The sequence below is a fragment of the Peromyscus californicus genome, unplaced genomic scaffold (genome assembly GCF_007827085.1).
Source record: "Peromyscus californicus insignis strain IS unplaced genomic scaffold, ASM782708v3 Scaffold_5__1_contigs__length_169319896, whole genome shotgun sequence".
NCBI classification, from domain to species: domain Eukaryota; kingdom Metazoa; phylum Chordata; class Mammalia; order Rodentia; family Cricetidae; genus Peromyscus; species Peromyscus californicus.
Window position 1 is genome coordinate 22,764,036 of NW_026294573.1, and position 12,318 is coordinate 22,776,353.

General features: G+C 49.5%; 1 protein-coding gene across 4 annotated transcripts in view; it reads right to left on the bottom strand.

Moving 5' to 3' along the window:
• Mecr (mitochondrial trans-2-enoyl-CoA reductase) overlaps positions 1–12,318 on the bottom strand; it is a 30,933-nt gene that overhangs the window by 14,205 nt on the left and 4,410 nt on the right. For all 4 annotated transcript variants that reach the window (XM_052716544.1, XM_052716546.1, XM_052716547.1 and 1 more), the window contains exons 2-4: positions 3,388–3,485; positions 2,488–2,619; positions 248–391 (exon numbers count right to left, since the gene is read on the bottom strand). In XM_052716544.1, coding sequence (XP_052572504.1) covers positions 248–391; positions 2,488–2,619; positions 3,388–3,485 — 374 coding nt within the window. The remainder of the gene's footprint in view (positions 1–247; positions 392–2,487; positions 2,620–3,387; positions 3,486–12,318) is intronic.

Sequence of the window (12,318 nt, forward strand, 5' to 3'; positions counted from 1 at the left end):
TGACAGCATTCCAGCCCCAGCTCTGTGACCAGCACTTCTCACAGCGTGTCCTCTGAATGTTTTCTAGGAACCCATCGAACGTCTTTTTACGTAAAGCAGTAAGACTTGGTCAGGTTAGAGCTTGTCACTGCCACTAGGGACTCTCCCTCCGCCACGTGGGCCAGCGAGTTCCCAAGTCCTTTGGGCCAGGATTTAGGTTGCATCCCAGTGGGGAGACCCGGGCTTGCTTCAACTTGGAGGTGCCTACCTGGCTGGAGCCGTTCGAAGTCCAGCAGCATCCTGTAGGCTGTGCAGGGGTTGACACTGAGGGTGGCAGCACTCTGGAGTGGGATGTCCTTAGGGATGCCGATCAGCTCTTCCTCACTGAACACGGCCTCAGTCCGCCAGGTTCCTGCGGCAGGATGAGGCAGGACTGTGAGGGAGGAACCTTTGCACACACCACCCAGGCCACCCTCCGTGGTATAAGGGCATCGAGGGTAGAATATTCCGAGTAACACGAAAAGCTGCTGGTGTTCGAGCGGAAGTTACCCGCACAGCGATGTAAAATAATAAAGCCAGTTTAAGTTAGGCTTCGTAAGTCACAGCCCAAAGAGACCTGATAGAGGGTGTGGGAGACACGGGAGACCAGACTCCACTGGGCTCTCCCTCCCTTTGTGTTCAAGTCTGAGCAAATCTCGCTTCCCAAGCTTCAGCTCCTCATACGCTGGTCTGGGTAGATATTGTCTGCCATCCTACTGGGCAAGGCCTTAGGGAATCGGGGGAGGTAAACTAAAAAAAAAAAAAAAGGTCAACCCAAGATTCAAACACTAAATTTCCGTATGTAATCCTCAACTGCTTGTCATTACTTTGTAAAAATGAACAAACAAAGCAGATTGGGGCCTCCAACTGGTTCCAAAACTAAAGGGTAAATAATGATAGTAAGCGCAGTTAGGTGTCTCTTCCTGGCCAAAAGTTAGGGGGAGAAAAAGCTCAATGGTAAACCTGAGGTAGTCAATTCAGTTAGCTATCTGCTCTCTCCAACACCTACTGTTTGGGGCCACACAGACCAGCCTTTCACCGCCCTGAAGTTAAGAGCCAACAGAGACAAGGGCTAGAAAGATGGCTCCGTGGCTGAAAGCACTGGTGTTCTTCAAGATGACCTGGGTTCAATTCCCAGCACACACCGGATGGCTCACAACTCCAGTTCCAGGGGATCAGATGCCCTCTTCTGGCCTCCAAGGGCATTGCATGCTTTTGGCACACAAAATACCCCCACACACTAAATAAAACTTTGAAAATCTTTTAAAAGGCATGGTGTGGTGGCACACACCTTTAATCTCAGCACTTGGGAGCTAGAGGCAGGTGGATTCAATCTGAGGCCAGCTTGGTCTACCCTGTCTCAGAAAAAAAAAAAAAAAGCCAACAGAAACAAAATGTGGGTTAATTATTTCTTCAGCTTGCCCAAGAAAACAGAGCTGTTTTCACGCCCCAAGCTCATGTCATCCTGGGCAGAAAGCACTTCTCCCATGGACCTTAATAAAGGGCTCAGCATACAAAGCCGAGAGGTGCCGATGCTGTTTTCTCTGGTGTGCTGTGCCCATTCTCTTCTACCTCCACTTTATTAAAGCTCGCTTGTCCTTTCCCCTGGTCTCTATTTCATTCTCTGGGGGAGGTGTCCCTAACCTGAGGCCACCTCACCCGTCTTGGGGAACACTACCCTCTTGTGGCTCCCATGAAGATCCATTAGGAAATGGCCGTGCCTTGAAAACGTAAGGACTGAAAAGCAGAACACCCTAATGGCACTTTTCTGTACATAAATGAAATGCCATCCTCAGCTTGGCTCTGCAGGGCCTCCCCCCATGTGGCCCCACTCCCCCTCTGGAGCCGCCTTCTCATTATGTAACCTCTCCCACAGGCAAGTCCTCGGCTGGGGCTACACTGGATTTTCCATTTCCCAAACTCACTCTGATGTCTGCTGAGTTTACTCCTTCCACAGGAAATGCCTTTTGGCTCATCTCTGCTCAACAACTTCTTCCACCCCCAACCTGTTCTAACAACAGACTTTCTTCCACAGTCTTGCTTGAATTTTCCTCACACACATGCGCGCAGAGCAGCCTTCTGCTTCCCGTTGCCTTGGGGTACTCCCTTTATTGAGGTACTGCCTTCTGGGACACTTTAGTCAGATCTGAGCCTTCTGGAAGGCAGGGCCAGCCATATCTGTAATCTACATCACACCCTACAGCACTGACTCAAGGATGTAAGGAGTCAGGTACAGCTCCAACCAACATGGAGCCAAGGAGATGTGCACACAGGTATGTCTCTCCAGAGCACAGCAAACAGGAGTCTGCTCTCTTGGCTCAACTCCATGCTCCTGGAGGCAGGCCTATGAACTTAACGATGAACCCTGCACTGCCTAGTGACACTGAGCCAGTGGGTGTACATCTGCAGAGGAGATGAGTCAGGAGGGTCTGAAGAAAGAGATGGCTGCTTACACCTGGGGACACTCACCTAAACCGGGATTTGCTGGGATCACCCAATCTCCCGGCTTCAGTCCAGATACACTGCTGCCCACTGCCACCACCTGTCCAACGCCTTCGTTCCCTCCAACAGCGGGCAGCTGGGGAAGGAGGCCGTAGTTCCCTGGGAGAGAAGAATCCAGAGGGTAAATGTGGTTTGAACAAAAGCGTCACCCACAGACTCATGTATTTGGACACTTGGTCTTGAGCTGGTGGCATCGCTATGGGGAGGTCTGGTTCTGCTGAGGAAGTACGTCACAGAGGGTGGGATCAGTCTTCAAAGCCATGTGCCAAACCCAGTGCTTGCTTTATGTTTTGGGTTCAAGATGTGAGTCCTCAGCTTCCTGTTCCCGCCCCTGTGCCTGCTGCCTGTGCCCTGCTGTTACAGACTCTAACCCTCCAGAACCGTATGCCCAAACAAACTTGCTTCCGTAAGGTGCCTTGGTTATGGTGTTTTATCATGGTAATACAGTCACGCTGCCAGGTTAGCTGAGACTCTGGAGGGCCTAGACTTTGGGGTCAGTCACATCCGAGCCCACCAGCGCCCTGCACTCACCAGCTGTGCACCTAACCAAGCTCTGGCCTTCTGCTTCCTTGTCCTTACAGGGTGCTAATACTCTCCAGGTACACAGTTATCACAAGGGTAAGCTAAGAAAGAAAGGAACCCCGAATGTCACAGGCTCTTCAGAGGGGTGGGTCTACCACAACGGCAAGCTTCCCAACTCACAGAGCCTCATGCTCAGAGGTTAGCCAGAGAGAGCCGGTACTGTGTGCAGACAGCTCCTCTAAGGGACAGCCACCGCTAATCCTGAGACTAATACCCTACCTGAGGAGCAGTGGAAAGGAGGCAGCTGCTGAGTCAATTAACATAAGCTCCAGAGACCAAGGTTACCTTGGATCATATTTATGTCGGCTGGATTGATAGGGGCTGCCAGCATCCTCACGTGGACGGCAGATCCTTCCACGGCAGTGAGCTCCAGGTTCTTCAGTCTAAGCACAAAGCCACAGGAAAACATTGTCACCAGCCAAGACTAAGTGTCTTCTGTTCAAACTGCCTCCCCAAAGTAGGTTGGCAACACATCTCAATTGCCACGTGTGCCCAGGAATCTGGTTCTGATGGAAGAGAGGTGCTTCGAGGATCAGCACAGAGTGTGGGCTCACATTACCCGCAGTGGATCATTCTTGGTGGCCTCTTAGCGCCACTGCTCAGCTGGGGACAGAAACATTAGTGAGCCTCTGCTGGCCTGGCCTTAGGTTCCCCTGAGCCTGCTTGGTTCTAAGAATCATGCAGCACACTCGCTGTTAATACAGTCACTGCTGATGCGTGAACCAGCATCACGTGGTGAGGGTACCCCAAGTTGTTCTTCCAAACAGGCACATCTGGGAAACTCTGGGTCAGACCTGTCCTCTACCCATGTGTTGTTTTGTTGGCTCCAACACACATAGGCAGAGGTGACATTTCCTTTAGTGCAGAAAGTGAGGTGATGGAGAGAGCATCCCTGTATCTGTGAAGTCTCTGCTGCCGTGACTCACACCCCAGGGAGATGGCCCTTCTGGGCTGGGATCCTAGAAAGGATGCTGGGGTGGAGACTGTGGTGCCAAGCTCTGCCACAAGGTGACTGGGCACCACAAGCAAACTTCTTCTCTGTGCTAGGCTTTGCGATGAAGGTTTGAACTATATATATCTCCCCTCTCACAGCTTTCAAGGTTTTCTGTTCAAGCATGAGGACCTGATTTCAGCTCTCACAGAAAAGGTAGGCACGGTAGCCCTGGAGGCAAAGCAGAGAAGAGCAGATCCTGGGGCTGCTCGCCATCAGTTCGTCTAGTGAAAATGCGAGCGCCAAGTTCAGTGAGGGGCCTCGTCTCAAAGATGGAAGAAACAACCGAGGAAGATGCCCCAATGTCAACCACTGGCTTCTACACATGCCAGCCTGGGTTAGCTCACCCACACACATGGAGAACCCATACATGCCAGAGGGCTTGGAGGGAGCTTTTGTTATAAAGTTTTCTGGATGGGTATGGTGGTATACCCCTATTCCAGCCCTTGGGAGGCTGAGGCAAGAGAATGGTGAGTTCAAGGCCAGCCTGGACTACATAGTGAGACCTTGTCTCAAAAAAATAGAAGTGGTTTTTATTCTAAAATTTTGTTTTGTTTTTTTTCGAGACAGTTTCTCCGTGAAGCCCTGGCTGTCCTGGAACTCGCTCTGTATATCTGCCTACCTCTGCCTCCTGAGTGCTGGGATTAAAGGCATGCACCACTACCACCCGGCCTTATTCTAAAATTTTTAATGTGTATGAGTGTATGCATGTGTAGCACATGTGTGCCTGCCTATGGAGCCAGAAGAGGGCGCTGGTTCCTCTCAAACTAGTTACAGACTTGCAAGTCACCACGTGGGTCTTGGGCAAGAGCAAGCCGCGCTCTTGCCTGCTGAGTCAGATCGCCAGCCCCAAGCTGAATGTTCTTTATTGTTGTCTTCTTAAAACTGTGTGTATGTTTGTCTGCGCACCTCCGCACAGGTGGCTGCAGAAGCCCGAGGTGTTAGATCCCCTGGAGCTCGAGTTACAGACAGGTGTGCGCTGCTGGACGCAAACCTGGGTCCTGTGAGAGTGAGTGCAGTCAGTACTCTTAGCTGCAGAGGCCATGGAGGAGTGCTTCCTGGCTTGCTCGGCTTTCTTTTTTAAATCTTTTTTTTAAAATTTTATAATTTAATTTAATTTTACATATCAGCCATGGATTCCCTTGTTCTCCCCCCTCTCACCCCCCTTCTTTTTAAAATCTTTTTAAAAAAAATATTTATTTATGCCGGGTGGCAGTGGCACATTCCTTTTTTTTTTAAATATTCTTTTTTTTTTTTTTAAAAGATTTATTTATTTATTATGTAAAGTGTTCTGTCTGCATATATCCCTGCAGGCCAGAAGAGGGCACCAGATCTCATTACAGATAGTTGTGAGTCACCATGTGGTTGCTGGGAATTGAACTCTGGACCTTTGGAAGAACAAGCAGTGCTCTTAACCTCTGAGCCATCTCTCCAGCCCTCTTTTTTAAATCTTATTCAAGATTTATTATTATTTTTTAATGTGCATTGGCATCTCTCCTGCCTGTGTGTCTGTGAGAGGATGTCAGATGCCCTGGAACTGGAGTTACAGACAGCTGTGAGCGCCATGTAGGTGCTGGGAACAGAACCCGGGTCCTTTGGAAGAGCAGCCAGTTCTCTTAACCACTGAGTCATCTCTCTAGCCCATCAGCTTGCTTTCTTAGAGCACCCAGAACCACCTGCCCATGGGTAGCACCACCTATAATGTGCTGGGCCCTCCCACATCGATCACTAATTCTGAAAATGTCCTACAGGCCTGACTGTCTATAGCTTGAGCTTCTGGAAGCAATTTCTCAACTGAGGTTATCGCCTCTCAGACGACTATAATTTGTGTCAACTTGACCCATAACTAGCTGACTAGACAGCACTGATCACTGTGTTATACCAGTGAATCCCTGTGACTTTTCAATGACTGCAAATGCCTTTGCTTTCCCGAAACTTAATGCTTCAGGCCTGCAATACTTCTCTGCCCAAACAGATCTACAAAGGCTAATTTTCCTCAGTTTTACTTAGTAGAATCATATATAACTGCCAGTCAGAGGCTCCCAGCATGGTGCCCCAGTTACCCCTCCACACTCACTCACACACACACACACACTCACACACACACACACACACACACACACACACACACACACACACACACACCAAGCTGAGGTAGTACACCCACTTCCTACAGAAATCTTACTTTCTTAATTAGATCCGGCATGATCTTGGGCTAAAAGTATGATTTTTCAAGTAAAGTTTTATACTAATAGTAACAACAGAGGCAGGTTCTCCTGAGCTCTTCTACCAGACTCTGTGCTGAGAGCTTTAAGATGTAACGCTTCTGTGAGGGATGGATAAACAGTCCATGTCTAGTAGGAACACAACTCCTTGAGATTATGAAGTGTAAAGTGACTAGTTCAAGCTGACACTGATGTACACGGCTGTACACCAACACCCAGAACTGAGTTTGGTGATCCTGACAGCCTACAAGAACTTCTGAGAATCTAGGGAACACAAGCAAGCTACAAACCCGTGGACTGTTATGATCCCATAAAGGAAAACCAGGTCTCACCATGATGAAGAATCAGCTGGGGATGGCGGCACATACCTTTAATCCTAGCATTTGGGAGACATAGCCAGGAGGATCTCTGAGTTCAAGGCCAGCCTGGTCTGCAGAGTGAGTTCCATGACAGCCAGGACTGTTACACAGAGAAACCCTGTCTTGAAAACCACAACAAAAAGAATCAGCTAAGAAACTCAACTAATAAACTCTCCAGGGAGACCAGGGATAGGGACAGAAGAAAAGGCTTTGAAAAAGGAAGGTAGGGCCAAGGATGTGTGTGTGTGTGTGTGTGTGTGTGTGTGTGTGTGTGTGTGTACGTAGCTGGAGGAGGGAGGGGTCCTCCCTACAATAACAACTGCTCCTTACTGAGTGTTCACCAGCAGGCTCCCCGCCAAGTGCGTTCGAGGCCGGCTCCCACCCTGTCAATAGCCTGCAGACTACTGTTCGGCCTTTGTAGCCAGGAACAAAGGCACAGGAGAGGTAAATAACTTGCTCAGGGCCGCTGACAGTGGTCGGTGGTTGATCTGATCTGAACGTGGCAGGCAGATGTTAACAGAAGCCACCCGGTAAGCGCTGGACTCCAAGCCAAGCAGCAGGCAGTGAAATGAGCCCTGGCCTGACCTGGCCTGGAGGCTGACTCTGCTGCTCCAGTCTGAGGGGAAGGAAGGGAGGCAGTGCCACGGCCTCCCCTAGACCTCTCAGGGAGGCCATCAGTGGTATTTTTCTGGGACTGTGTATTAGGTCTGCATCCCAAAGAAAAAGCCAGCCCTGAGCAAATCGGTTTTTGGACTAGCTGCCGATTCGTGTTATCTACTGCTTCTCCTGCATTCTGACAGACAGACAATCAGACCTTTCCTGTAAGAAGACAAAGCCCAGGAGCTCCAGCTGCCTAGACACAGCTTTTCTCTTTTTCTGCACACTCCTCCTTCAGCCAAGAATTTCATTTCCACAGCTTCTCTGTGAAATAAAAATTCAACTCAGCCTTCAAGACCCAGCTCAAATTTTACCTCCCCTAAAATGTCTGCTGACCCTCTTCCTGGAACTGGCAGTGGTCACTTTCTTAGCTCTCTGTTCCACAGCAGAGGTGACCACGCCACTTCAGATCATCTTATGGGAGGTTAATGTGTCTTAGCTTATGAAGTCTTCCCATAAGTGGTTTTTAATCCATCAAGACATAGGTTCTGATCTCTTCTGGAGTTCTTGGGTCTGATATCCTCTGGAATTCAGAATCATGAGTTATCTGCACCCCCAGGGGCTGGGCAGCCCCTTGTGGCCAGATGCTCCTGAAGCAAGAGGTGTGGGTATTCACACCAGATGAATAGACAGTGGCAAGCTGGTTTCCCTCCAAACGTTCAGTTTTCAGAGCTTCCTGCAATTATGGAAAGGAGTTTGGGTCTGGATCCTTCAGACCTGAAGCCCAGAACCCTTTTTACTTATCACATGGAGGGAGGGAAGGAGAGAAGAGAAGAGAAGGTGGGGGAGAGAGAGAGAGAGAGAGAGAGAGAGAGAGAGAGAGAGAGAGAGAGAGAGAGGCTTAGTTTCTACCTAGTGATTAACAAGTATCTAGGACCAAACTGTCATCTCCAGTGAGAGAATATGGCATAAAAGTGCCAGTCACCTGGGTTGGAGAGATGGCTCAGCAGTTAAGAGCTGGATGTTCTTCTAGAGGACCCAGGTTCAATTCCCAGCACCCACATGGCAGCTGACAACTGTCTGTAACTCCAGATCCAGGGGGATCTGATAACCTCATGCTAATGCACATAAAATATAATAATTTTTTTTTGAAAGAGTGCCAGCCACTTAGGAAGTCAAGGGAAGGAAAAGTCTGTGATGATTCCCAGACTTAGTTTGGATTCCTGGCTAGGCAAATGGAGAGGAAGGATGAGGGAGCTCACAGTGGGCACAAAGGTGTTGTATTTGAAGTCTGACACAGGCAACTTGCAGGATGGACAGCAGACGACGTTCTGGCTAGACATAAAGAGCTGCCAGCCCAGTGTGTGTGGAGGAGTCTGTGGATTAAAACTGAACTCTGAGCCGGGCGGTGGTGGCGCACGCCTTTAATCCCAGCACTCGGGAGGCAGAGTCAGGCGGATCTCTGTGAGTTCGAGGCCAGCCTGGTCTCCAAAGCGAGTTCCAGGAAAGGCGCAAAGCTACACAGAGAAACCCTGTCTCGAAAAACCAAAAAAAAAAAAAAAAAAAAAACAAAACTGAACTCTGGCCACCAGGCTGGACAACAAAAGTCTCTCAAGCTCATCAATCCGCACCTACAGGTTGCTTGGTCTTCCCAATGCTTATGCTTCTGGCATCATCATGCTGATTTAAAAAAAGGAGAAAGCTGAGAAATGAAGTTAACTGGCTTGAAAAAAGAAAAAAGAAAAACAAAACAAAACAAAAAAACCCAAAGTAGCAAGTCTGTTCTTAAGCCAGACTCCAACCTCAGGCTGAGCACTGCCTACATCTGGTCTCATGTTGGAGGGATTCTCCTAGGAGCCATTAGCTTTCCCTGGGATTCAGTGCGTCTGAGAAACACTGCCTTAAGAGTCCGCATGTTGGCACCATAAAGGCTCTGAGAAGTCCTGCGGTAGAGGAACCCAGGGGGCTTGGACCAGCTACCCTGACTGGAGCATGACTTTCACAGACCAGCCTACCTCCAGAGAGCAGGCGGTCATTGGCTACACACTGTTCCTTGTTCCATTTGGCTCCTGGGAAGTCCAGCTGAGATTCACAGAGAAGGGCAGAACGGTGGGTAGGGGCAGGCAGAGCAGAAATTAGAGTCTGGGAAGTGGAAACTGCACACACCAGTGGGTGGTGGTGGAGGCAGGCCTGATACTTGCTACCCGCCTGGGGTGAGCCGTGTTGGTCCAGCTGCATCTCATCAGGGAGACCAGCCCCAGCCTGCCCCCATGGAATGCCATCAATACCACAGACACGGCTGTTCCTGCAGACAGCTCTAACAGCGTCGTCAAGGATACCGCTGCTGAGACAAGAAGGAATAGAGGGCTGGGCCTGAATTCCAGGAGCTGGCCCTCCAGTGCAATGATAGCAATTCTTGTCCTGTTTCTGGTTTTTTAAGTGCACCAAAGGAAATGATGGCTGTGTTGCAGAGCTCAAATGAGGCACCCAAACACAACCTGGCTAGATTGCAAGTCACCGCCCCAGTACTGTTCATATCTTTTCCCTGTGAGTCTGATGATGGCGCCAGGCAACTCCGAGGGCTGCCACTGTCTCAACTGACAGATCCCAGGCTGGATAAGGTCACAATGGCTCCTTTGAGGCCGAGGCTGTACACCTGTGATACCATATGAAGTACAAGGGAAACAAAAGCAGGCAGAAGAAAGAGCCTTTTGAGACAGGAAAAGAGTGCGCAGTCCCCTGGGGCTGGCTCAGTTCTATCTGCGGGGTAAGGTAGACACCAGCCAGCAGCGCTGAACACTCCTTCCTGCCTTCCATGTTTAATCAGCCACCATTGTCCTTATCTTTCATCTTTCACTCCATCACTGCAAATAATTTCAGGCAGACCTGACCGAGAGCGTGTGTCACCAACCAGTGACTTTCCCATCTGCTCAGCACGTGAGCCAGGAATGTGTGCCTCATACAGCACCGGGCAGAGGGAACTGATACCTCATGTGGCTTTCCTCAGGTCTGTATGTGGTCCTCATGATCCACACACTCAGTGGAGTGCCTGGGGTGCTGGGATTTTACTAATTAACAAGCAGGACACATGTCCCAAGTGGGAAGGAGATGGTTCCTCAGCTCCTGGCTTGTGACCCCTAGCAGGGACTATGAGTGGCCTCAGCTGGTGAAGATCTAGAGGAGTCCTGGACTCTTAGGGACCAGAGCTCTCTATCACTCGCCAGCCTTGTTGGGCCTCTTCTGGCTTTCCCACCTCAAGGTGACCCTGCCCACCTTCCACTTGGGACTCATCTTTTGGTCTGCCAAGCACAATTTCCACCACTCCGACCTTCTTTGTGTGTGTAGGTCTCACTATATTGCCCAGCCTAACCTTTAACTCCTGGGCTCAAGCAAGTCTCCTGCCTCCGCATCCCAAGTAGCTGGAGCATGTAGTCCAGCGGCTGCTTGACTTCCATAGAACTGTCAGAGGATGACTAGAAAAATGAAGTTGGTCCTCAATTTCAATGGCTGCAGTGCTGTGCTGAGAGGGATCTGCTATAGTTCAGCCCATAAACGTTTCTATGTTAGAGGTTTGGCGGCCGGGGCACTGTGGGTAAGAGATGGAACCCAGGGGTAGGTCTTCAGGTCATTGGGGTACCTAGTCTTTTCCTCTCTGGCTCATGCGAAGGTGCATGGTTTTGGTGCATGCTCCTATCCAGAAACAAGGCATGACTCGTAGACTCCAATCTCCAAATGTAGTCTAAGCATTTTCTAAGCAGTCTCATGCATGTGTAGTGACAGAAAGCTCCTTAACACAAGGTCTCATCCTGCCTCGGTGGGAAAGAGTGCTGTTGGGGAGAATGGGCTCTAAAGGCCTGTAGACTTAGGTACACACAAGAGGGAGCTGTGAGCATCTGTTATTGACCCAGGAGCTGGGGGAGAGTATGGATATGACCACTGCTGACTTGACCACGTGATTTCTACACTTCAATGATCAGTGGCAGAGGAAGGATCGGAAGGTGGACCACTGCTCTTGTACTGATGCTGCATGTGGTCCCAACAAAACCTCTCAAGCTGGTATGATTTTGTCAGCTTTTCGTCTGCTTCTAAAACAAGGGCCCCTCCGAACTCACCCTGAGTGGGAAAGTCCAGGAAGCATTTGATAGGACAGATAGGAATGTGACTTGAAGCTGCAGAGTGACAGCATCTCTCAGAGGCTCAGGATGGAGGGAAAACTTCTAACCGACTGTAGGATTCAATGTGCCTGCCACATTTCACCTCTGAGGCAACTAGGAGGAAACCAGGACAGCGGGGCATGGCATGAACTCCACAGTGTTGTATGAGTGTGAATCCCACAACCTCAGCTTAATCTCCTCTGGGTCAGTTACTACACAGATCTCTCCCAGGCAGCATTAGGTATCCAGGCCCTCAGAGCTTCTATACCTGAAGCTTCTTGCTTAGGACATTCCTCTCATATGGCATTACCCCATCTCCCAAGGGGCCTAGACTTCTTGCTAGTCTGACTCCCCAAGGGCAAGAGAAGGGGATTAGTCACCCCTCTTCTGGGTACTTATTACATTCTGAACATATCATAGCACCTGCCCCACTGGACCATAGTGGCCCGACTCCTGGACTAGCCTGGGCTTTCCTGGTGAGCAAAGGTATAAATCACTGGTCTCGGTGAACAACACTATGTCTACTTCCTTCATCTTTGACTACAAAAAAGTCCTCAACAGAGCACCAAACCAAAATGTCAATTAAAAAAATACTATAATTCCAGTTTAAAAACCAAGTTACAGCCGGGCGGTGGTGGCGCACGCCTTTAATCCCAGCACTTGGGAGGCAGAGGCAGTTGGATCTCTGTGAGTTTGAGGCCAGCCTGGACTACAGAGTGAGTTCCAGGAAAGGTGCAAAGCTATACAGAGAAACCCTGTCTCGGAAAAACAAAACAAAACAAAACAAAACAAAACAAACAAACCAAGTTACCTGCAGAGTTTTAGTTTTAAACACTGACATCAAGTGTAGAAAGAACTCAGACTATAAAGCACTCTATGATGAGAATGTA